The sequence below is a fragment of the Heterocephalus glaber genome, unplaced genomic scaffold, assembly GCF_053883595.1.
Source record: "Heterocephalus glaber isolate CG9 unplaced genomic scaffold, H.glaber_assembly_v1.0 deba00001497, whole genome shotgun sequence".
Classification (NCBI taxonomy): Eukaryota; Metazoa; Chordata; class Mammalia; order Rodentia; family Bathyergidae; genus Heterocephalus; species Heterocephalus glaber.
Genome location: NW_028258320.1, coordinates 36,845,433 through 36,871,721, shown reverse-complemented (window position 1 = coordinate 36,871,721; position 26,289 = coordinate 36,845,433). Strand labels below are relative to the sequence as shown.

Here is a 26,289-nt window from a genome sequence, read left to right as displayed (position 1 = left end):
ACCGCCTGCGGCTGTGCTGGAGTCAGAGAACACAGGTTTTCAGTTCTGCAGCCCTCACACTCCATCAAAAATACTCTTCCTTGCTGTGTGCACTGCCATAGTGACTATAAAATGGGCATCACGTGTTCCAATAAGCTTTATTTATAGACGCTGAAATTTGAATTTATCCTTTCCACATGTCGTGAAAATAATTTGTTCTTTAATTTTTTCCCAGTCTTTTAAAACTGTAAAAACCACTCTTAGCTTACAGGCTTACCAAAACAAGCACTAGACTAGATTTGACCCACAGAAAGTAACTTGCTAACCGCAGGTCTATAGGTTCAAGGTTTCCCTTACATCTCGACTCTGGTATCCTTCTCTTTCCACAAGCCTCTGTCTGTATCGTCGTTCTAAAGGTAGTAACCATTTCTACATTTTATCTGCAACTAAACATAAACCTAACCATGATGATAAGTAGACAGAAAACTTTACAGAAACTTTCTGTTCCATGGAAATAAGGATGTAATCCAGGACGAATTTGCAGTAAAGAAATTATTTAATTCCAACTGTCTTTATTAAAATAAACACACATACATAAGAAAAGGGTAGAAAAACTTGAATGTACAACTTTCTGTATTCAAGGATCATTTCTTAGCACATGCCTGTAATCCCAGCACTCTGGGAGGCTGGGGCAGGAGGATCACAAATTCAAGATCAGCCTAGATAATGCCTGGGGAATGTAGTTCAGTGCAAAGGCCCGGGGTTCATTCCTCAGTACTGGGGGGAAAATTGTCTATCAGCAGAATCATGTAACTCATGCATTATGATATATACAGCTCTAGATTTCCCAATGAAAAAGAAGCCAAGACACAATTAACTTGGTGCAATCCTAGTAAGAGGCTTCGTTTCAATGTCATTCAGATATCACTGAGATACTGTTTGTTCTGAGACAAAACATAGAATAAGGCCACTGAAATTGGTAAATGTGTGTTGGCTCTACTATTTTTTTTTTTTTTTTGGTACTGGTGATCGAACTCAGGTTCTTGCTCTTGTGCAGCAGGTGGCGAAGCCACTGAGCTAAATCTCTGGCCTGGCTCTACTATTGTATTGTCTTCAAGAAGATCTCAGGAAATTTACAACACTTGTTAATTCTAATGTCCTCATCTGTGATTTGTGACCCTTATAATCACTCATTATGGAGAATTGCTAGGATAATTAAATAAGCCTTGAGGAGTGTAATAAAATGAAGGGTTATGCACTGTGTTACCCTCCTAGAAACACAGCACATCTCAAATCGAGTCTCCTGAAATGTGTAACTGTATTCAGAAGATGCTCTAAACCACACAATTAAAGTATTCAACCCAAGTCCTACCTGCCCCGCTGACACTCACCCTATTGATGCTCTACCACAGGCTGGACTCTGCTACCTCTGTTTTCTTAATATTCTTTTGCAATTAGTTTTGGTAATGAGGCTGTGTGTATGACACAGGCTCCTTGAACAGTGAAAGATTAAAATTCTGTACTGAGCTGTGGAAATACCAGTGAAACCTCTAGTACATCTGAGAACAGGCCCATAGCTTGTGGAGCTTTGGGAACTTGTAGCTCATGAATGCTCAACTGTGCGGCACTCACATAATGAATAAGGCAAGGTCTAGAGTTACATGTAAGTCGCTGCAATTATTTCTAAGGACACTTATTCTTGAGTGCGTGCATTCACTTACTAGAACACTGAAGCCTTGTATTACTAAGGTGAAATACTGAGTTTGATTCCAAGGACTACTGTTCTGAAAACTGGCTTCAGAGCCTCACCCAAACTAATGTTTATTGCCTTTTGACAGTATTTGCTAAAGCTCACATACCCTAAAGTTTATACAACATTCCAAAAAGGTTCTGAGAAAAACCACTGTCAAAGCCATCACAACATCTTTAGTTTCTTCACTGAATAATCTGCATCAATGTGCTTAAATACATGTTTAAATAATCGAAATACTCTCCTTTATTCTCACAGTCACATACTGTCCATTACATCTGTTATATTAATGGGGGGCCAGTAACTGGAAGCATGGCATTCATATTCTAGCTGTACCACTCACATTTGTGCATCCTAAAGCAAACAGGGATAGGAACATCAACTCCCTCACAGGTTACTATGGAGCAGGACACCATACAGAAAGTTCTTGGATAAAAGCTTGTTCCTTTCCTCTATTTGGAGAACCCAGGTGAATACGCCTTCCCAAGGGAGTTTATTACATCAATAAGAATTAATAACATAATGTGGTACTTATAAAGTTTTGTCAATTACAGCTTCAACCCTGCAAAGAAAATGGAATAAACCAGTTACCTATGATGACCCAGATTTTCCCACTCACTAATTGTAGCTAACTGTGCAGAGACAACATATCCTTTAGACAGAGTTTTGTATCTCTCTGAGAAAACAGATTGTGTGACTCAGTTTCTGTGCAGCACCCATTATTTTCTTCATTCAAATAAACTCTCTCCAGTAAAAGACTTCAGTCTTATCCTGTGCCACACACCCAGCCAACATGGCCCTCTTCAGCGTAAACCATCGTCTCCCAAGAATGGGAATTCTACCTTCTTCATACCTATCACAGAGACACTAGATAGGATTGCCAAAAAACTTGCACTTCCCCAATTTATGACAGAATGAAATGATCCCTCCAAAGTTTCTTCCCAATATCATGGGAGATCCCTTTAATAATCTCATGGTTTCTAGGCACTCCTCATTGATTTCCAATGAAAGGCAAGCAGTATCTGGTTGCCAAAATCCTTAAGCCTTGAACTCCAGTTGGGTCAAATTTTTATAATGTGAAAAATTCACTGGTAGCCTTGTTTCCTTTATCATCTACAAATCATAGTTATGACTTGGCTCAAGTTTAGCAGCCTTGTAGAAACAAATCGTTCTGTTCATGTTTACTGAACACTGTCATAGTGGTAAGGCTAAGTAATAAAATTATTCTTACTCATTGAGTCTATGAACAAAAGAAATTTACTTTCAGTTACTCACCTTATGTCACCACAAAGAAAGAAATGTGCGTGACAGTGAGGCTAACATGTATTTGCTAATTTATGCTATTTACTTTTTTCTAAATCTGCTGAGAGTCTCTAAATTGAATTCATTATTATCTTGAGATATTAGTGGTAGATGGCTGCCAAAATATTGTACAAATGAGGCAGTGATACATTATGAGTTACCTAATCCAGCTGTATTGGCTGCTTGGCCTTATGCCTCATTCTCTCTATGAAATAAACAACCTGTTAACCACAGAGAAGCTGATAAGACTTTAGCTTCTCCTCTGGGTAAATCTCTAAAGACTCATTTGAGTTAAATGGGTTTCCTTCACAAACTTGATTCATGAGATGGTGAGGACTACACTAATTAATTCACTGAATTACTCTTTGAACTGGTGGCACAAGTTGCATAAATACTCAGTAGATGCTGCCAATAAACAGAATACTTCTGAGGAGAATTTTCTAAGATATGCTCTAAAAAGTGAGACTCCTGTGAAATACGCAAATTCTGAAGTTAATTTAAAGTCAAGGGATGAGTGCAAAGTGTTCTCTCTCTCTCTCTCTCTTTAGTAACTACTCAAAACATTGTCATAATGGTGTCCCACTGGGCCAAGAGTTGAAATGATTCCCTATGACTGAGGAAAAGATCTTCTAGGAGGACTCAGCAAATTAGGTAGATTTACCTAGCAGGACCATATGATAACTGTAATCCACTTTTTGATGCTTACCATACTTAGGAAAGTGAAATGGATAGATTTGGGGGGTAAAACTGAGTGAGACTTCAGTGTGTGACTGAACTTGGTTCGGACTTCTGCCTTATATTTTTGATTTTTTGAGACAGAGTCTCACTATGCAGTTTAGACCGGCTTTCAAACTCACTTTCAAGGCTGACCTTGAAATTGCAGCGATTCTGCTGTCTCAGCCTTCCAAGTGCTGGGATTACAGGGAGCACCACCACTGCACCCAGCTCTGCCTAATCTGGTTTTATCTGCATTGTATACTATGTAATCATCTCTCTCTCTCTCCTCTCTCTCTCTCTCTCTCTCTGAAATGATTAAATGACTTGAGATTTAAGGAGTAAAATGGGTTGAATTTTCTGAAGAGAAACAGGCCTGCTGACCAAAAATATTTTGAAACTGCACAGTTATATCTTTCAAATACTGCTTTTTGGCCTGTTTTCTATCTCCAGAATGTCAGAACAAAGAGCTAATAAGACAGGGTATAATGTGATTAACCGATACACCAGCTGGGAGGCAGTATTTGTCTTATTTAAAGAAAATATTTCTCGGTAAATAAAAAAAGAAACAAAGGTGTAGGAAATGGGCAAGGTCATTTTCAAGGACATATGGTAAAGAAAATGCTAGGCGTGTGGTTGGGTGATCAGAGTACCAGCTTAGTGCACCTGTCACCAAACAGTCAGCTGGGAAGACGCCCAAGGAGCCCAAGACAGCTCTTGGACACTGTGTGACAGTGTAATGCAAAGGGCTGGAAGCAGTGGCTCTTAATGCTCCTTACAGAAGTGAAAAGCTGGGATTCTTTAAAATACACCTACATATTTTTAGAGTGAGGGCAACCTGAATAAGAAGTAAATAATTTTTAAAAGTTAATTCAGTGAAAAAAAAAGGATTTAATGTGTAAGAAAAGTCAGTTGAAAATGTTATCGCTTTTGGCTCAAGGCCACTCACAAGCCTTATTCAGCAGAAGGTTTATAGAATATTAAGGGTGTGGGTGGAACACTTTATCTAAGGACACTAAATGCTGTGTTTAGGAACAGATTTAGCTTGAATGAACTAAAATCTATAGGTAAAGAATACAGTATAAGTTTCAGTAGTTAGAGTCAGTTGTAACAGAGTTCCTGGTTTGATCATGTAATAAATATTTGCTTAGTGACATAGATGAGGATTTTGACAGGAACTAAAATGGAAAAAAGATCTTTGAGGTTTTCAGGAATTACAACAAACAAACAAGCATACAAAAAAAAATAAACATGCAATGGGATTACCAGCAGAGGACTACAAAGTTAATTCAGGTTTTTAACACTAGATTAAATCGGAAATGAAAATCATCACTAATGTTTAAGGTGCCAGTTTTGCTGGAAGTTGGGAAGGCATGAACTGTCCATAAATTGAAGAAAGGTGTAGATGAATGAGACATGTGAAGAAAAAAACCTCAGATTTTATTGTAGTAAGTAAAGTCTGCGAATGATTTTAAAAGCACCCACTAGGCATAAGCTAATTATGAATGATTATTATTAATTACTACTGATGTAGCATTTTATATAGCCCATTTATATAACTGTTCTAGAAAAGCTTTACAACAGATCACAGTGGCTGGGGTTGTAGCCAGCGGTACAGTGCCTGCCTAGCAAGTGCAAGGTCCTGCATTCAATCCTTGGTACAAAAAAAAGAGACCAGACCACAGACTATATACTTTTATTGCTGAAAGTTAATATTTGATACTACACAGATTGAGTTTGTCATACTGATACTGTAGTCATGCTTCCACAATACCAATTATAGCAAAATCAACTTCCGGAATAAACTTAAAATGCAGAAAGAGTTACTGATAAGACTTTAAGAGAAGTCATACCGGCTAAATGATGAGAACCATACTGTACACCAAGTGTCATCAGAGGCCAAGTTATATTTCTACTTTTAATTTGTTGCACTTTTACAGAGAGAAAACAATTCTTTTTATCTTGTGCATCAATTTATCCTATATTGAAAAAAAATTTTTGATGATCAAAAAGCAGGAAAGAGAAAGAAGCTAAATCCAAGGCTTATGATTAACCAATTAACTTTCCAGGAAACCTTTGTATCATCTTTACTAGAAAAAAAGCAAAGGGAACTGAGAAGCCAGACTGAGTCTGAGAGAGGGAAAACTGTCCTGCCCCTGTGCTGAGCTCGGGAGAGAGAGAGAAGCTTTGGGGGCTGTTAAAGCAAGGTATGTTTCTGATCTCAGAGAAGAGGCCCAGGTGGACATTAGCAGTCTCCAGAGTTCCTCAAAATCCCAGCCTGGTCATACCAAAGTAGGAGCTGGTTCCCACACTCCTGGGAGTAGTGGAGAACTATCAAGAACCTTAACTAGCTTACCAAGTTTCCCCAGAGTCCCAGAGTCATACTGAAGCAACACAGTGACCTCAGGGTACCCAGGAAGGCATTGAAGCAGCAAGTGGAATTGTGGAAACTGAGAAAGGCCTCTCAACCAGGATGCACGTGAATAGACCAACACTGAGGACCAGAGAGGACAATGCACGTATCTCAGGATACCCACACAAGTAAAGGCCACCAAGATAAGGTGTGAACCCTCTCTCCTCCAGACTGTAACACTTTCTAAGAGAAAACAGATTAAACTACATATTTCTGACAACTTAACTCAAATTCATTTGTTCAGTACTCCCTTTGTAAGAAGGACAAAGGTACAGGGGTGATATAAAACATCAATGATACACAGGAATTTTGAAGAGGCAGAGGTTTATGTTTCCAGCAGTCATGGTTTAGGTCATTCAGACTCTTTCTTCTACTGAAAAATAACTAAAAATGCTGGTTATGATATAAAATAATTTAAATCAGCAAATAGCCCATGAAATAGAAAGAAACTGCCAGGTCAAACTGGGGGTGGGGAGCAGGAATCCAGAGAGGTAAGCAAGCAGGTAGGCATTTTTATCTTCTTGGAGCCATATTTGCAGATAGGAGCATATTAGAACTGATTTCAGCATCCTCACTGGTGGAAATGGAACAGAAATCAGAACTCAGCCCTCACACAAATGGAGACAATTTTAAAGGCCTTCCTCACATGAAGCTGCGCTCTTAAGAGACCCAGTCTAAAAATAAAGGTGAAGCAGAATAATCCACCTCCCACTCTGAGACATCCCAAGGACAGTCACTTTCACACAGAAGCATATGCCAAATGAGGTGGGGCTCCCTGTTATCCACAAGCTAGATCTTATGTGCACAACTGCAACCCAAATTCATACCATCTGGGTGGTCTAAAAAAAGTAGCAAGTTTAAGTTTGAGTTGTCCCAGACTATGACCTGGCAGAAACAAAAAACAAATCTCCTCTGAAAATGGCCATCATCCTAAGCCTCAAAGAATCCCTGAAAGTAACTTTTCATCAAGAATGCCAAACACCTAGTCAAAAATAACGAAGCATGGGGCTGAGGATTTGGCTCAGTGGTGCTCCCGCCTGCCTCACAAACACAAGGTCCCGAGTTCAATCCCTGTTACAAATAATAATAATAATAATAATAATAATAACAAAGCATGCACGCACGAACAGACAGGTAAGAGGGGAGAGTGGAGAAGCTAATAAAAATATAGATCTAAAAACAAATTCAGGCTCTAATGAATTCTGGAGCAATTCATTTGTTTATTCAACAAATACTTATTGAGTACTTATTCTGTGCCATGTTCTATGACAGGTGCTATTCCAGCTGTGATGTGAAACGATCACCCAGAGGCTAAAAAGCAAGTTGAGCTACCATTATATTTATGTTTATTTATCTCTACCTTCTGAGTTTTCCTAAGACTTCCAAACCCAAAGACTAATGAATGTCCATTACTATTTAGTGATAGATTTTGAAATAAAGAGTAATCTTTTAGGACTGAGATTGACATTACAGATATTCCTCGTTTAACAACCTACTTAATGACTATTCAGACTTACAGCTGAGGTGAGCTATTTGGACTTAGGATCTCTCTCTCTCTCTCTCTCTCTCTCTCTCTCTCTCTCTCTCTCTGTACAGTTCTGTACATCTTATTATAGAGGCTCAATGTCGTTTTTGTACAGTACACCTTGTATATAAAGTATTGTAATTTTATGTTCTGTTACACATTACAGCACTGAATGTAAGAGTTATGCAAATAAAAGCAAAGTCATCAAATTGAAGTTTCCTTTGACCATTTCTTTGTTCTGAATAGTGTGATGTACATATAATATACAATTCCTCACTTAGTAACCTAGTAGAAGGAACGTGGCTGGATCATTAAGCGAGGAATGTCTATATTGATTCCTTCTCACATTCTCATTTCTTAAAAGTTTCCTGGTTGGGCTAAGCCTAATTATGGCCTTGGCAAGCCACAGAACCACGTGTATTAACAGAAAAGTGATGAAAGACAAAGATAACTATCTCCAGGAGACATGAAGAGCAATGCTAACTACATTTATTTATTTATTTATATGATACTGGAGATTCAACCCATGGCCTTTGCATTGAGCTACATCTCCAGCCCTTTTTTACTTTTCATTTTGGCACAGGGTCTTGGTAAGTTAAGTTGCCCAGGCTGAGCTCAAAATTGTGATCCCCCTGTGTTAGCCTCCCAGAGTGCTGGGATTGCAGCTGTGCACCACCACTACCTAACTACACTTATCTTCAACTGGACTAAAATCCAAACAGACCTACCTGTTATTGGGAATAATAGCAAGAATTAAGAAACATTGATTTTGTTTATTTGGGGATTTTTTTTGGTACTGGGGATCAAACTCGGGACCTTGGCAGGTGGCTGAACCACTGAGCTAAATCCCCAGCCCAAGAAACATTGATCTTTAAGGTAGTTCTGGAAACTGTCAACGGCGAGGGAAAGGTGGAGAGAAGTTAGACCAATATGTGCTTATTAAACAGACTGCCTTTCTTAATCAAAGCTGTTGGCAAAAATTTACCAATTCAATATTTAGGTAGCTTAGTTGCTTTTGTACTAATTAACCTTTTCACCTCCTACCCAGGATCAGTAAGGATTTCAATTGTCACATCTACACATCTACATTTGTTTTCCCTTATTAAATATCCTGGGAGCTGTCATTTACTGAGCCTTCAGAACAATATGACTCATTTTTTATTCTAAGGTATGTCAACCATAATAATGAAGGCCATTATTATTCCATTTTACAGATGAAGAAGCAAGAGGCCAGAGAGATTACAGCTTGGCACAGAGGTTCAGAGGAACAGGAGCAGGAGCTTTGATGTTGCACAGACTTGAATTTAAATTGTGCCCCTTCCCTGGCATCTTTCCTCTCCTAGAGATGAAGCTCAGTTTTTTGTTTTGTTTGCAGTTCTGGGATCAATCCAGGGCCTCATGGATGCTAGGCAAGTGTTCTGTCAGGGAGCTACACCCTCAACCCAGGGCTCAGTTTTCTGAGATGGGGGCTCCTGTGGGGATGAGACAGAAGCCAGTATGTCGGGGTACATGGCTTTAGGAAGTGCTGCTTTCTCCCCCTTCCTGGGGCTTCTCACCTACAAATCCATGTTTACCTCAGGCAGTATCTTCAAATGGTTTTAAAAGTAGCTACTTCAGTGAAAATATAGTATTGTACAGAATTTTTAAAATAAGGAAAATGCAGATAAGAACTTTTAAACCCCTTCATTCCTTCCCAACATAGTCTTGTTTGAGCCTTTAGAATAATGCAATTTTTTAGCTGCCTATTTCCAGAACATCACAACACTACCTGTGGGCCTTGGCAAATGTGACTCCGTGAAACGCTGCAAGAAGAAAGGCCTAGGCTCTTGTGTTCCCTTCTCCCCAGTTCTCTGGAGCAGTATACCCCTTCTGTAATTCTGGGTGTCTAGGGGATGGGGTTGGAGGTGGCCGGGGTTGGAGGGAAGTCAGAGTGGAAAGGAGGGATGTGACTGGTAGCCATTTCTTTGGTTTCCATGGCAAGGACATCTAGCACAGAAGAATGGACTACTTTTATAAAAAGAACATTTCATTTTTTTCAAATTATGGGAAAATCATCTGATGCTTTTTTATTTAACCCAAAGCTATTTATTCTTCCTAAAATTGTCTGAACCACAAGGCCATATTCATCTGGGAAGTAGGCAAAGAAACCTTGGAGAGATCCTTTTGTTGGTAACAAAAACTTGCTAATACAGTCTTGAATTAGTTAGGTGCATCTGTACTAATTATCAGAGGAGATCAGGTGCATTCAGGGTGGTATGGCCGTACTAATTATTAGTGTGGTGTACTAATTATCCATCTGTGTCTTCTACCCAGGTAATCACAATAAGGATTCAAACTGTCACCATCTGACACACAGCAGGGGCTCAACAAACACTTAAAGTCACTATAGTGGCTGTTGTGGGAGCTGACTGTCCCCTACTGATAATGCAGAAAACAATGTAATAACTTCCTAACAAGATCATCCCAGTCGCATTGTTGGGCCAGCTTCTGACATGAGTAAGAGTCACTTTTCAAATAATTGATTAATTCAGAGGCCCCATGTGTGTATACGTTTTGGACTGCAAAATTTCAAAAATACATGTTTACTTAACATTTAAACCTGGAAAGATTTCATATGCACTTATAGCTGGGTTGCTGTAAATAATACCAATAGTACCCATCTGGCCCTTTTGGGAAGTGGAGTTGGTAGCTGGATTATAACTGTTAGGCTAAATAAAATTTTTGAAGTCCTGTTTAATCAACTGTTTCTGGTGTCCATTTAGCCCTATGTAGGCCCCTCCCCCTAGAGTGTTCAAAATGTGTGCATATAAAATCCAAATCCTGGTCCTCAAATTCCTCACTCATGACTATGCAGAGTGCCCACAATGGATCTGTAAAAAACCCTGTCCTCAACCTTGTACTTCCTCAAGCTCTTGCTAAAGGAAGTATGAAAAGACCATTTATCCCTTTCTGACTAATGCCTGACAAAGCCCTCATCAGACCGGGAAGGAATTTTTTTCTTTTTTTTTTTTTTTGAGACAGGTTCTCACTATGTAGTTCAGGGTGACCTGGAAATCTTTGTAGCCAGGCTGGCCTCAAATTTGCAGCAATACTCTTGTCTCAGCTTCCCAACTGCTGGGATTACAGACATGCGCCACAATGCTTGGGCCAGAAGGAATTCTTGATTCAAGCAGGGAGGTGAGAATATAGTCCCACTGCTATAAAAAATGACCACTATGGAAGCTTGTCATTTAGAAGACACTATTTAGGATCCTATAAAAACTAATAAAATGAGGGGCCGGGGATTTAGCTCAGTGGTTCCACCGCCTGCCTTGTAAGCAGAAGGATCCAAGTTCGATCCCAGGTACCAAAACAAAACACAACAAAACAAAACAAAAAACTAATAAAATGAAATAAGAATACAAGTGAAAATACAAATGAAATAGGAATAGGATCTTCATTTAATATTTTAAAAACATTACTGTGAAAAGCTCCACTTTAAAATCATCCCTAGGGGCTGGGGTTTAGCCAGTGGTTCTGCTGCCTACCTTGCAAGTACAAGGTCCCAAGTTCGATCTCCAGTACCAAAACAAAAAACAGCAACAATAAAATCATCCCTATAAGAGTCGGCCAGATTCGGACTGTTGTCCTGTCCTAAACTAATGTTACCTTCCTCTTGGATCTTCCTGGTGATCCAGTTTGATCCCCTGAGGTCACAGAGTCCTACTCCCCCTCCTTTGCTGTTCAAGCCACACTTTTAGCGCACACACACACACACACACACACCCGCCCAGCCCACTACTCTTATGCCTACCTTCTTGGTTTTTCACACCTTCCCCATTCCACTAAGGATTCTGTTATACTCCTCAAAGATACTTCAACAATAAGCATTATATAAGAACATTATATAAACATTTATTGAGCATGTACTATGCACCAAGTGTCTATTTAAATAGAGAGAGAACTTCACTTTTAGAAAACACCACAGTCATCCAAGGCTTGCAATGTGATGGTTAAAGATGAATGTTCAGCAGCTAAACTATTTCATAGGATTTTAATCAAGACTGGAAGACCACATCTGGGGTGACCCAAACGCTGTCTGCAAGACTCCTTCCAACTCTTAGTCTGTGATTAGGCTGCCATTCTCCTCACCTTTACTGATGTAAAACTGGCCAACGGAACTGCTGCCATTTTAAAGAATGCAAAAATTTTTAAGAGCCAGTGTTGCTATAAGGGAAAGGAGCTTTTTGATGCACCCTTCTGTTTCCCATTAGAAGACGGTTCGCATCCATTCCGAAGGAAACTGTTCCTGCTGGAAACAGTCCCTTCGTCTTACTTCACCAAGCTGAGGAGCCACCTCCTGGGGATACTTAATTCGAGGTGCCACCTGATGGCAATAAGAAGCAGAATCATGCCACAGGGTTAAATCCTACCGGCCCAGAAACGCAATTTCCTTCAGATGGTCAGTGGTAGTTTCTTCTAGGAAAGTCTGTCACTAAAATATCCTCCAAGAAGGTCCCGTGGTCAAAACCCTAATGCCTGTAGCTGACGGGTGCCCAGCGGTCTGCCCCGGCAGAGCCTGAGCCAGTTCAGCCCACCGCCCACTCTGCTCGCCCAGACGTCTGGGAGGAAGAAACGAAGCGTCTGGAAGCTTCTAGGAGAGGACGGGAGTTTCCTGTCCCCAGTCCCTGCTCTAGACCCGGACCCACTCTGCAGGCTCGGGCGGTCCCTCCCGGGCGTGAGCTCCAGTGAAGGCAGCAGAGGCGCGGGACCGAGAGGGCTGCCCGGACCCGGCCGGCCTCGCCCCCTCCCCTCCTCCGGCTTTGGTGCCGGCGCCCGAGCCCGGCTGCTCCGCTCCTCCCGGGGAGAGGGCCCGGGACCGGGTGGGCGCAGGCGGCAGGAGGGGCGGGAGGACGGAGGGAGGCAGGCGACTGGAAGCCTACCGTCTTCTGCTTCTTGACCCCCGACATGCTGGCTGGCTGTGGCGGGGCCCGGCTCCCGGGGCCAGACGAAAGGAGACGAAGGTCGCACGGGTGGCAACGGCGAAGGCGACGGCGACGGCTGCTGCCGGGCTCCCGGGAAGGAGGTATAAAAAGGCTCCGCAGACACGTCGCACTTCCCTTGACCAGCCCCTTTCTCCTACTCCTCCTCCTCCCGCGCGCGCCTCTCCGCCCCGTCGCCCTGCCGGCAGCGCCCAGCCCTGGGTATCCGGCCAGACCTCGCAGCCCACGCACGAGGCGCGCAGGGTCAAGGCCAACTTCCCCTTCCCCTCCCCGGAGGGTCGCAGGGCGTCCTCGACCTCCCACCCCACCCCCCGCACTTCACCAAGGAGGTCTTCTGGGGCCCAGGAGGTTATTTGGTTCAGGGGAAGGATGCTTGAAGTCGCCACATTGCGGGTGTGAACCTCAGAGGACCCCTAATGGAGCTCTTCTTCGTCCGCAGTACTGTGATTAAACCGACTCTATAAACATTTTTATGGGTCCTTACTCTCCTCTCCTCCAAGCTTTGTCTTCATTATCACGTGGCCCCCATCCTGGCCCTGCCCCAGGCTGCAAGTCCCTTTCACAGATAAGGCAATAGAGACGTTTTATGCCAGCGAGAGGATTCAGACCCAGGCTGTCAGCCTCCATAGTGCAGACTTTGTACACCAGCATCACCCAGCACTGTGATAAGGAAACCGCGGGCTTCTGGCTTTCCTAGCACTGTGCACCAGGCATCCTGCCAAAGGGTTTACATGCACTCACTGTTCTTCAGCTAATGACAATCTCCTTGTGGCACAGATTGCCAGGAGAGGCATTCCACCTCCTCACCAAGTCAAGAAAGCAAGGCCTGCCCCAAGCAATGGCCAATGGCAGCTCAGAGACTTAGTTAGTCCCTCCCCAAACGCTCTCCCAGAGTACTTACTACAGTACTTTTGTCACCTGGGATGGGCCCTGTAGAGACAAAACAGGGGGCACAGGTTAAGGAGGCTATGGCTCCAAGGGTAGTATGAGGCATCTCTCCAAAAAGACAGGCAGAGGTAAGGAGGAGGTATGGTGAGGACATCCTGGGGACAGCCATGGGTTTCACATCCTTTATGCCTTAATTCCCTGCCACAAACAGATCAGGAACCAACTGCACAAAAACCGAGAAGATACACAAGGCCCACCGTTATTCCCACTCTGGTCTTCCCTCTGTGAAAGGGATGGAAAACTCACATTCCGAGGATGGGAAGGATGGAATTTTTCTTTCATACTCAATTGTATTTCTGGAAGACTGCCAGTTTTCCAGACAGACATCTGAGGATCTGAGTGTTCATAGACTTCTCTTCTCCATGGGAAGGTGGGAAAGAAAAATAAATTAAGCGTAAAAAAACCTCAAAAGGCAGCCTGCATGTCTGCAGTCCGGAGAGTTCAGTCTTTTTACTTATTCACTTTGAACAAACTGCAATCACTCTTTTCACATGTAAGTAGCTAGGGGGCAAATGCTGCCTTTCTGTTCTACAAACAAACTACCACATTTTGAATTTATGTGAAGTTTAAAGGGCAGCATCTTGTTCTCTTCACTGGAAAAGATTTTTTACATTAGTTCCAATAATATCTTGGACCTTCCCAAATCTTGCCCTAAAAGAAGGTAAATTAAGTGCTGATTGAGGAATCATGCAGTTTGCATGATGTATTTTCTTCACACTGTGTTTTTAAAAAAACAAAGCTGTGTCCTTGAAACAGAAGGAAGTTAAGGATAAATCCCTAAAAGCTACTTCCTGGAAAAGAAATATGTGATTGTTTAGTCCTGGGATAGGGTTTGAGATCCTTTGCCCAATTTCTATATCCCTGTATCTTACATACTAGCAAGTAAAACTGATACTAGGGAAGGGAGATAGTTTGACCATGATCAGTTGTTAGGACACCCAACTCCCCAAATGCTCTCTGAATACTCTGTTACTCAGCGTGCATCACCATGTTCAGCTAGGTTCTTTCTTCTTAAAGGCATTATCTTGGACTCTTTCTTTTTTAAATCTCATTACCCTCTGATAGAGCATTCCCACTAAAAAGATATGAGCAACTAGAAGCTTAATTTATGGAGTCCACGATTCTGGCACATAGGAACATGGAGAGGACTCAGATAGAAGAAGGGGGAAGAGTTGAGGTCTGTCCATTCAATGCACATGTTTTCCATAACTTCTGCCAGTGCACTCTCCAAGACGCCCCTGTTGAACACTATGGTCTACATTATACCAACTTGTAATCCTTGATGTTGCTCACAGCATTCACATGAGGGTTGGGTTTCCCCCCTATTTTCTTTTCTTCTTTCCAGAAACTGGTTTGGCTTGAATAACTTAATACAGTGGTTCTTATTAGTTGATTCTTTTATTGTTTAGAAAAATTGGAATCAGTCAACTCATCAAAATAAATAGGGGAAACATATACAAAGAATGCCATTATTGGTGAGAGATTTAGGTCACAGGGTCCCCCATGACTTTTGAGGGGACTCATGACTTCTTAGTGGCAGCAGCAGGGAGACACTACCCCTGAATGGTCATTACAAAGGAACGCGACTACATTGCCCCCTAGTGTCTGAAATGCATAAATGCCAGAAGGGACCTAATTGCTGAAACTCCTTAAACAAAAACGTGCAGCATTTCTTTGAGTAAAGAAGCACTTTAAAAGTTTTCTAGGATCCAAATACTCTTCCCAGGCACAAGCCTTACCAAGACAAGCAAGACATGGTCCTTGTCTTCAAGAAACTCACAGTCACTGAAAGAAACAGACTCTACCCCATCATTTTAATATAATACATGATTGGGACAGGTAAAAATGATACATGTATGCCTTAGACATTTTATTTTTACTTAAAATGCATACATTTAACTAAGATTTTGGTATCTTAGGGCTTCTATCTGTTATGGGTCTTCTGATGGAAGTTCCACAAACTACTTTCATTATATATCTTCAACAATTTCCAGTTTTGAGTTTTATAAAGTTGAGTTAGAAATTACAGGGACTTAAGAAACAATCTGAGAAACAACAGTTTTATCTTGCCTATAGCTAATCCACCAGTACAGTTTTTAGAATCTTATCTTTCCAAAGTATCTTTCTGTTTTTATAGAAAGCAATTCTTTTTACACTCATGTTACTCATTTAAGTCACAACTAATATAGTTACCACACTAACAAGTAACTGACATAAATAGCTGGAGAACAAACACAGTGGATTTCAGCAAACTTCAGCTTAGGTACAGGAGTGTGTGGATGTCTCAGTGCATCTGACTGTTGGACATCCGGTTTGCTGTGGATGTCAATCTTTATTTTCTCCTAGAAGAAATGGAGAGTGTAGACTAAACTGACCAGTCAGTTAAAAGAAAGGGTATTATGGGAGCACAAAGGAGGGACATCCAGTTCCACTTTGAGAGGTGGAAGGGTGAAGACCTATGTCAGGATTTTCTTCGAGAAGAGAATGCCTGACTTGAGACTTGAAAAATTGGTAGGATTTTGCAAGCACTCCCCCTCTTCAGTGTGGATGTTGTGAAAATTTGAAAATTTAAAGGCAGAGAGATGCATGAAATAATATGGTATACTCCAAAAATTATAACCATTTGTCTGGCTGATTTCAGGAGATATAACAAAGAGTGGGGAAGGTTGTAATTGAGAACATGCCCCAGTACAATCAGGCAGCAACATGATTTTTCATGTTCTCTTCTTCATGCTGATTGCAGTGTTAGGTATGTGGCTGGTTTTCACTGTAATTACGGGACACTGACACTTCTTAGGTCCAAGAATAGAAGTCACTGTCTTGAGATGTCCATGGTCTGGTGAGTGAAATGGATATATACTGAAATAATTCCAAGGAAATGTCCAAGGTACTGCAATAAGTGGATGTTTGGAATAATAGGGAAGCTGCCAGAACAAAAACCAGAGGCAATGACTACTGGACAATGAGGAGATTCTTATGTGGGTTGATCTTTAACCTGAGTTTTGAAGGATAAAAAGCAGCCAGACAAGAGGGTCAACTGTCACCTTACTCACTGATGGCTAAGGATGCCTGGGCTGATGTCTCTGCTACTGTAAGGATTTACTTCCTACCCCAATATTCCCATGTCTCCTTTCTCAAGTATCCCAGACTGTCACTAAAGACTCAGAGACAGTCCACAGACAAAAGCCAGTAACAGCCAGACCTTATACCAGCAGCACTGACTGTCGCCCAGGGACTGCCCAGAAAGAAAAGTCCACACTACAAGGCAAAGGTCATTCTCTTCTGCCATTTCTTGGTCACAATACAGGCCAAACTTTTTATCTAGACTTTGGGTTAATTTAAGAAGTATATTTATATATAAAAAAGAAGTATATTTATAACATATCTACATGTTACCTAAAGTAGAAACAATTAGGTATTTATGGAAATTCACTCCACATTTCCACAAACCTCAGTAAAAACAAGAGTTACATTTGTTTAATGTCAGGCACAATTAATTTAGAAGGTGTGAGCAAAGTGACAGAAAACTCGTGTCATGTAGAAGTTTAAATCATTAGAAAAATATCCAATTAAATTTGAATTATGAAATTAGCTATAATTTATTTAATTTATTAGAAATATATCCAACTTAAATTTTGAGTCTAAACTTAACTAGACTCTAAGAATTATATCTTTAGGCTTTTGGGCCACCATCCATCCCGCCATTCCTGGCCCAGAGGAAAGAGCTTTGGGCTGCCTTCTGTCCTGCTGCTCCAGGCCCAGGGGAAGGGGCTTCCTGGCCACCATCCGTCCCGCCACTCCCAGCCCAGAGGAAAGGGCTTTTGGGCCACCATCTGTCCCACTGCTCCTGGCCCAGAGGTAGGGGCTTCTGAGCCGCCATCCCACTGCTCCTGGTCCAGAGGAAGGGGCTTCCTGGCCACCATCCCTACCACCGCTCTCGCCCCCTGTCCCACCTCTCCCAGCTCAGAGGAGGTGAACCACGTAGGCACCAATAGCGCCCCCCCCATTCCCCCAGTCGAAATGAAAAAACACGTAAATAAGTCTCAAAACCAGACTTCCAGATCACCTACAACAACTCCAAAGGGAAATGAGATGGAACACTCTGATACTAAAACAACTGGACCCACTGAATGGGAAACAAAAGGGGATCTGGAAAAAAGGAAATCAGAAATAATTTCTCAGATAACAGGAGAAAGTTGTACTCCTAGTGCAAGACATAATTAATAAATCAAGAGAGGAGCTGAGGAACATGATGGAATCCCAACATAGGAAACAAATGGAAGTGATAAAACAGATGCAAATAGATTTCCAGGAGATGAAAAACTCCATTGAAGGTCTACACAGCGGAATGAGCCAATGTGAGGACAGAATTTCAGATATAGAAGATAAGATTGCAATTAGTGAACAGGAAAAGAAAAATTGCTTCAAAATTATACGGGAATATGAGAAACCAATCCAGCAGCTGCTAGATGATGAAAAGAAGAATAACATAAGACTGATCGGAGTCAATGAAGAAACAGGAGAGCGTGCAGATGACATAAAAACATTCTTCACAGAAGTAATGGCAGAAAACTTCTGAAGCAAGGGAAAAGAACTTGACATACAGATAAGTGAGGCATATAGGACTCCAGCTAGCCTTGATCAAAAAAAAATCTACACATAGGCATATAATTGTTAAGATTCCAGAAATACAACAGAAGAACAAAGTTCTCCAAGCAGTCAGAGAAAAGAAACAAATCACATACAAAGGAAAGCCCATCAGAATCACAGCAGACTTCTCAACACAAACCCTCAAGGCGAGAAGAGCTTGGAGTGACATATTCCAAGCCCTAAAAGAAAACAGCCTCCAACCCAGATTGATGTACGCTGCAAAACTATCTTTCAAAATGGATGGAGAAATAAGATACTTTCATGACAAAGAGCACCTTAGGAACTTCATGAATACCAAACCAGAACTTCAAAGAATTTTACACAATATCCTAGGAACAGACATTGAGGATCACAGCCCCAGGAAGCAAAGCAGAATGAACCCAACTGGCATGACAAGAAATTAAATGTAAAGGGGGAGAACCCAACAAAAAGAAGAAGTCATGGCAATGACAAGTCAATACGTTTCAGTTATAACCATCAACGTTAATGGTCTCAATTCACCAATCAAAACAAAAAGACTGGCAGAATGGGTCAAGAAGCAAAATCCAACGATATGCTGCATACAAGAAACACACTTAACTCAAAGGGAAACTCATACACTGAAAGTTAAAGGGTAGAAAACAATACTCCATGTGATGGGAACCTGAAAAAAAGCAGGAGTAGCTATCCTCTTGGCAGATCAAGTAGATTTCAAACCAACACTAATGAAGAGAGATGAAGAAGGACACTACATTCTTGTAAAGGGAAGAATCCAAGAGGAAGAGATGACAATCATAATATCTATGCCCCAAACACTAGTGCACCCAACTATATAAAACAAATACTAACAGACATGAAAAGTCATATATGTACTGATACAATTGTAGTGGGGGACCTCGACACCCCACTGTCACAAATAGATAGATCAACTAGACTAAAAATAAGTAATGAAATGCTAGAACTCAATCGAACTCTTGAACAAATGAACTTAACAGATGTTTACAGAGTCTTCCACCCCACAAAATCAGAATACACATTCTTCTCAGCTGCACATGGATCATTCTCCAAAATAGACCACATACTCACACATAGAACATGTTTAAGTAAGTGCAAAGGAATTGAAGTTATCCCCTGTATATTATCAGACCATAGTGAGATGAAATTGGAGATCCATAGCAAAAGAAACTCAAAAAATTTCATAAACACGTGGAAATTGAACAACACACTTCTGAATAACCAATGGGTCACAGAGGAAATTAAAGAAGAAATCAGACAGTTCCTTCAATTAAATGACAATCATAATACAACGTATCAGAATCTGTGGGACACAATGAAAGCAGTCTTACAAGGGAAATTCATAGCAGTGAATATGCATATTAGGAAAACAGAATGAGCCTAATTAAATAACCTGATGCTGAACCTCAAGCTTTTAGAAAAAGAAGAGCAGGACAACCCAAAACTCATACAAGGGAGGAAATTATAAAGATCACAGGAGAAATCAATGCAATGGAGACTAAGAGAATAATACAAAAAATAAATGAAGCCAAGAGTTGGCTTTTCAAAAGAATCAATAAAATTGGCAAACCCTTAGCCAACCTTATCAGAAAAAGGAAGGAAAAGGCCCAAATCCATGCAATTAGGAATGAAAAGGGTGAAATTACAATAGACCCAGCAGAAATCCAGAGGATCATCAATACCTACTTCCAGAACCTATACGCAAATAAGATGGACAACACAGAAGAAATGGACAGATTCCTAGATTCATATGAATTACCAAAGTTGAACGAAGAAGACCTAAAAATTCTAAACAACCCAATATCAACCAATGAAATTGAAAACTTATAAACTAAGAAAAGCCTGGGCTCTGATGGCTTCACTGCTGAATTCTACAAGACATTTAGAGAGGAACTGCTGCCACTACTGTTTAAACTCTTCAGTGAAATTGAAAGAGAAGCAATACTCCCAAATTCATTCCTGGAAGGAAGCATCACCTTGATCTCCAAAGCAGAGAAAGACCCAACTGAAAAGGAGAACTATAGGCCAATCTCACTAATGAACATAGATGCAAAAATCCTTCATAAGATACTGGCAAACAGAATGCAGAAGATCATCAAGAAGATCATACATCCTGATCAAGTGGGATTCATCCCAGGGATGCAGGGATGGTCCAACATATGCAAATCAATCAATGTAATACACTATATCAATAGAGCCAAGGACAAAAACCATATGATTATCTCCATAGACGCAAAAAAGGCATTTGACAAAATACAACATGAATTTATGATAAAAACCCTACAAAAATTGGAATAGATGGTCTCTACCTCAAACTGATAAAAGGCATCTATGAAAAACCAACAGCCAATATCATACTAAATGGTCAAAAACTGAAATCCTTCACACTAAAATCAGGAACAAGACAAGGATGTCCACTATCACCACTCCTATTCAACACAGTTTTGGAAACATTAGCCACAGCAATTAGACAAGAGAAAGAAATTAAAGGAATAAAGATAGGAAATGAAGAAGTCAAATTGTCATTATTTGCAGACAGCATGATACTCTATAGAGAAGACCCCAAGAACTCCACCAAAAGTCTTCTAGACCTAATAATCAAATTCAGTCAAGTAGCTGGTTACAGGGTCAACACACAAAAATCAATAGCTTTCCTCCACATGAACAACAGACTCACTGAGACAGAAATAGGGCAAACAATTCCTTTCACAATAGCATCCAAAAAACTGAAATACCTAGGAATCAACCTAACGAAAGAAATCAAAGACCTCTTCCTGAAAACTATGGCACTCTGAAAAGAGAGATTGAAGATGATATCAGAAAATGGACAGAGATCCCCTGCTCCTGGGTAGGAAGGATTAATACAGTGAAAATGGCCATACTTCCAAAACTGCTATATAGATTCAATGCAATCCCAATTGAAATCCCAGCAGCATACTTCATGGACCCTGAGAAAACAACCCAAAAATTCATTTGGAACAAGAAGAGCCCCAGAATAGCAAACGCAATTCTAGGCAATAGAGACATGGCAGGGGGTATCACAATCCCCAACTTGAAACTATATTACAAAGCTACTGTGATAAAAACAGCATGGTACTGGCAAAGAAACAGACCTGAGGACCAGAGGAACAGATTAGAAGATGCAGAAACAACGCCAGACACACTCAGCTACCTCATCTTTGACAAAGGACCAAACACCCTCACTGGAGGAAAGATAGCCTCTTTAATAAATGGTGCTGGAAAAATTGGGTTTCAACTTGCCAAAGACTAAAACTAGACCTATATCTCTCACCATGCACTAAACTAAAATCAAAATGGATTAAAGACCTAAATATTAAAACAGAAATGGTGAACCAGCTGGAACAGAGGTTAGGTAGAACTCTTGAAGACATTGGTGTAGGAAAAGATTTTATGAACAAAACCTCAGTTGCCCATGAACTAGCACAAACAGTCAACAAGTGAGATCTCTTCTTACTAAAAAGCTTCTGCACAGCAAGAGAAACCACCAGCAGTGTGAAGAGACAACCCACAATGTGGGAAAAAGTTTTCACCAGCTGTTCCTTGGACAAAGGTCTACTATCTAGAATCTATGAAGAACTTTTAAAAATCAGACCTCCCAAATTTAAAGACCCAATCCAAAAATGGGCATCTGAAATGAACAGACATTTCTCAGACAAAGAAGTAGAAATAGCAAATAAATACATGAAAAAAATGTTCAACATCACTGGTCATTCGAGAGATGCAAATGAAAACAATGCTGAGATTTCACCTCACTCCAGAAAGAATGGCTGCTATCATGAAATCAACCAATAACAAATGCTGGCAGGGCTGTGGGGAAAGAGGAACCCTGCTCCACTGCTGGTGGGAGTGTAGACTGGTGTGACCACTGTGGAAATTAGTATGGAGATACCTCAAAGAACTAGGCCTGGAAGTCCCATTTGACCCTGCTATTACCCTGCTGGGGATCTTCCCCAAAGAATTAAAAGAATCATACCACAGTGATATATGTGCACCCATGTTCATAGCAGCACAGTTTGTGATAGCTAAAACTTGGAAACAGCCCCAATGCCCATCAACTGGAGACTGGATAAAGAAAATGTGGTTTTTAAAATAAAATGGAGTACTACTCAGCCATAAAAAATGAGAAATTAGAGGCATTTATAGCTAAGTGGATGCACATTGAGACGATACTCTTAAGTGAAATAAATAGGGCACACATGTATAAATACCAAATAGTTTCTCTGGTGTGAGAAACTGAAAGTGTAAATAAGGACTAAAATGTATAATAGGTAATGTGAAATAGGAAGAAAAGGGACAAAGGGGAAGGAAGTGAGAGGGGTAGGGGAAAGGATAGAATGGAATTTAATTAATATGAGAAAATGGAAAAATAGGAACAAAATCTTTGTAAATAGGGAAGGGAGGGCTGGGCAAGAGTGAAAAATAAGAACCAAGAGAGATTATGTAAAGGTGCAAATTTCCAATGATGAATGTCATTATATTGTATACCTAAAATGTACCAATAATTAGAATGAATAATCGAAATGCAAAATAGGAAGAAAAGGTCCAAAGGGGTAGGGGTAGTGGGAGGGGCAGGGGAAAGGAAAGAAGGGAAAGGAAAAATGATGAGAAATGGGAAAAATGGAAATAAAGTCTTTGTAAATAGGGAAGGGTGGAGGGGGTGAAGGGAGGGCTAGGAATGGGGAAAATATAAGAATCAAGATGCATCATGTAAAGGTACAAGTTCCCAATGAGAAATGTAATTGTGTCGTATACCTAAAATGTACCAATACAAGAATTTAAGAAAAAAAAAAGAATTATATCTTTGTATGTTTGGTTGGTTTTTGGATTTTTGAAACAGAGTCTCACTTTATAATTCAGGCTGGTTTTGGTTTCACTATGTAGCTCAAGCTGGCCTGGAACTTGCATTGATCCTCCTGCCTCAGCCTCCCAAGTTCTGGTATGCACCATCACAACTGGCTCAAGAATTATATTTTAAAAGAAGGAAGGGAGGAAGGAAGGGAAGAAGAAAATAATGAAGGAAAATTGAAAGGAAAGAGAACAGGAGAAAAAGACGGAAAGATAAAAATTGTGATATTTGACCTAAAATTGTGCAAATATTAAACATAATATTTGGAAAGGTTAGTTCTTTAAATGTTTCTTTAGTTATGGAAAAACAGAAATTTTAACATACGTATTTTGTGCTTTGTTTTCTGGTGTAAGTGAGAGATGTGAAATAATAAATCTAATATGATTATTAGGGAATACTGTAGACGCTAGATGGTTAATTACAGATATTGGATGGTTAATTTGTAAAGAATTAGAATGGACAGTGTTGATCCTAGTCTAGTTTATTAGTGAGCCCTAAACCTTCTCGAAGGATTTTATAAATTTAGGCAGTCACATCATAGAAATACACTATCTATTTTAAAATAAAAATATAAACTCTTACTGGTCAACAGAGTATGAGCCTTTGGCTTCCTGACAATATTATAAGAGAGTTTAAGTAAACTCTATACATTTTCTGAAACAGTAATGGTTCTATATTTGCTACTGTTTTTCAATGTTACTGTTTTTCAGCTGTTACAGTGAAGAATAAAATTTATATTCATTTAAAATATTATCTAATTAATTTCCTGATTTTCATATAATATTTTCATCATCAAATTCTAAAAATCCAACTATATTCATAGGGATTTTAGTCTCTAGAAATTGAGTACTGTTGACTATTAAATAGAAACATAAATAAAGTATTGCCCAAAATTGTTGTAAGCACTGCTAAAACAAACTTAGGCTCAAACCTTGAAATTCCTCATTCTTAAAATCCTATGTTGTCTTCATTTAAAAACACAGACACACACATATCTTTTCTTTCTTTTATTCACTTTTAGTTTAGAAAGACAGTTCTCTTTTGGACAGGGGAAATTCTTTGAGGCCCCAGAGGTTCTCAAATTTTTTTATGTAATTATCAGAGGAATCATGTGCCATGCTAATTAAATCAAAACCTGGGGTGGGGGCCTGGGCATCAGGAATTTTTAAATTCTCTTTAAGAGAATCTTTGGTTATCAGAAGTCAAGTGGATCAAGTCACTTTCAGCGGTTACTAGCCTACAGAGTGCTGCCCCAACCTGGCCACCAGGTTTCTCATCCAGCACATGGAGGGTGGCATACAGAATCCGCAATACTAACAAGTGACCAGGGGTTTTGTTATGCTGCAGATCACCGCCATAGATACAGGCCCTCAAACTCACCCACATGTTTAAATTTTTTCAGTATATTTAGAAAATTACTAGAGTAGAAAGAGATAGAATATATTTGTTGGGGAGACAACCTTGGATACTATTCTCATAATTCATTTCTCACATTTCACAGTGGTGAAACATTTAACAGAGTTACAGGAAAGGAAATTAACAAGTTCCCAGCTTTCACTAGTCAATGCAATCAGGTGGGAAGCTTTTTAAAAAAATGTCTGCTGCTTGGGTTTCTTTCTACACCCCCTCACCATGTGAATGTATGGGCCAGAGACCTGCCGCAGAATCTGTCACAACCTCAGCTCAGATACTGTGCAGCCCAGTGGGGAGCCAGAAGCTAGCTCACCTGTTCTCTAACTTCAGCATGCACAGAAATCCCTTGGAGTGCTTGTAAAAACTCATATTCCTGACTCACCCTGGAATTCCTCTGCAAGCTCACTTTGTTCTAATTCCAGGCTATTAGTTAGGCTGGCTGCTTTTTCTCCAAATGCTTTGTTTCATTTGAGTTCTTTCTTTTCTCTAAGGACTTTAAGTTAGGACAACAAAGCCAGAAGACTCTAGCTATATTTTCTATTTTCCAGCCTGAGCCCAGATTGGTCTTGCTGGAATGGTAGAGGGTATAAGATAAGGAAATAGTAAGTACAAATAACAGCTAACACTTACAAAATATTATCATACCATACTAGTTACTTCTAACATTACTCATTGAGTAATAAATCCATTCTTCTCTTGGTTTATGGTGCTTCCTCTATGATGTACAATGTTAGCTGTTGGGGTCACTCCTAGGAATCATTGAATTGCTATGATCCTCATTATTACCTACCATGAAGCCCATGTAAGAAGCAGTTTGATTTTATTATCTGGAATTTTTTTGCCCATTTGCCCTTCTAGACTAATTACTGAATTATTTTACTAAGCCCCCTGCCCTGCTTTCCAAAATTGTATAGGACTCCTGATCAAAAATGTTAAATAAATTATACATTAATTTGGGAAGAATTGATAAAGAGATCAAGTTTCCTCTCTGCAACAAAGTCTTTAGTCAGGTTTCTTAGGTCTCATACTCACACTAAAATGATTCCTATGGAATTATGCATGGAGTTTCCTACACTACTCTCCTATTATTTTTGCTTTAGAGAAATGCAATAGATTTTAAAATGGTTATCTTATATTTGGATACTCTGCTAAACTTCATTAGTAAAATAGTAAAACTATATTCCCTTTTCCCTTACATACATAATTCAGATCAAACATTGAAAACCATTGACCTGGAGAGTGGGAACAGAGGCTGGTGGAGGAAGGGGTTGGGTTGTTTCCAAGAGTGGCCCATGGGGACTGCAAAATGACCTCCTAACTGAAAAATGACCTCCCACAAGCTTTCTGCGGGATGACACAGAGTGGGCCGGCTCTGTTAAAGAGTTGTATACATGACATACCAAAAGATTTCTAGGCTTGGATGCTGAAGACCTACATTTATATCTGTGTGTCTCATAATAGCTCCCTTCTTTTGTTCCTTAGGCGTAGACAGGTAGCCAGGTTGAACACAGCATAGGGCAGCCCCAGGACCAGTTCCAGTCCTTTTCCAGGATTTCTCTGTTGGAGCTATGAAAATAACTCTTCTCAGGCAGTGCCCAACACTATATCTAAGATCAGAGATGCCAGTGGGCACAGCACTTCTCATGTAGAAAACTCTCAGAATAATAAAAAGTTAGGGGAGCTACTCATGACAAATACCTGTTCCCTGCCTCAAACTTCTTAGAAAAACCCTCTTCCTAAGGCCCTTCTTGC

General features: G+C 40.3%; 1 protein-coding gene across 3 annotated transcripts in view; it reads right to left on the bottom strand.

Moving 5' to 3' along the window:
- The window catches only part of Papss2 (3'-phosphoadenosine 5'-phosphosulfate synthase 2), a 76,846-nt gene extending 64,038 nt beyond the window's left edge, over window positions 1-12,808 (bottom strand). For 2 of the 3 annotated variants that reach the window (XM_004858339.3, XM_087184862.1), the window contains exon 1: window positions 12,606-12,805. In XM_004858339.3, the coding sequence (XP_004858396.2) occupies window positions 12,606-12,632 (27 nt within the window). In that variant the 5' untranslated portion in view covers window positions 12,633-12,805. Of the gene's footprint in view, window positions 1-12,605 lie in introns of all 3 variants that reach the window. The other variant, XM_013077210.3, reaches the window with a different exon arrangement.
- Between the last annotated feature and the right edge of the window lie 13,481 nt (window positions 12,809-26,289).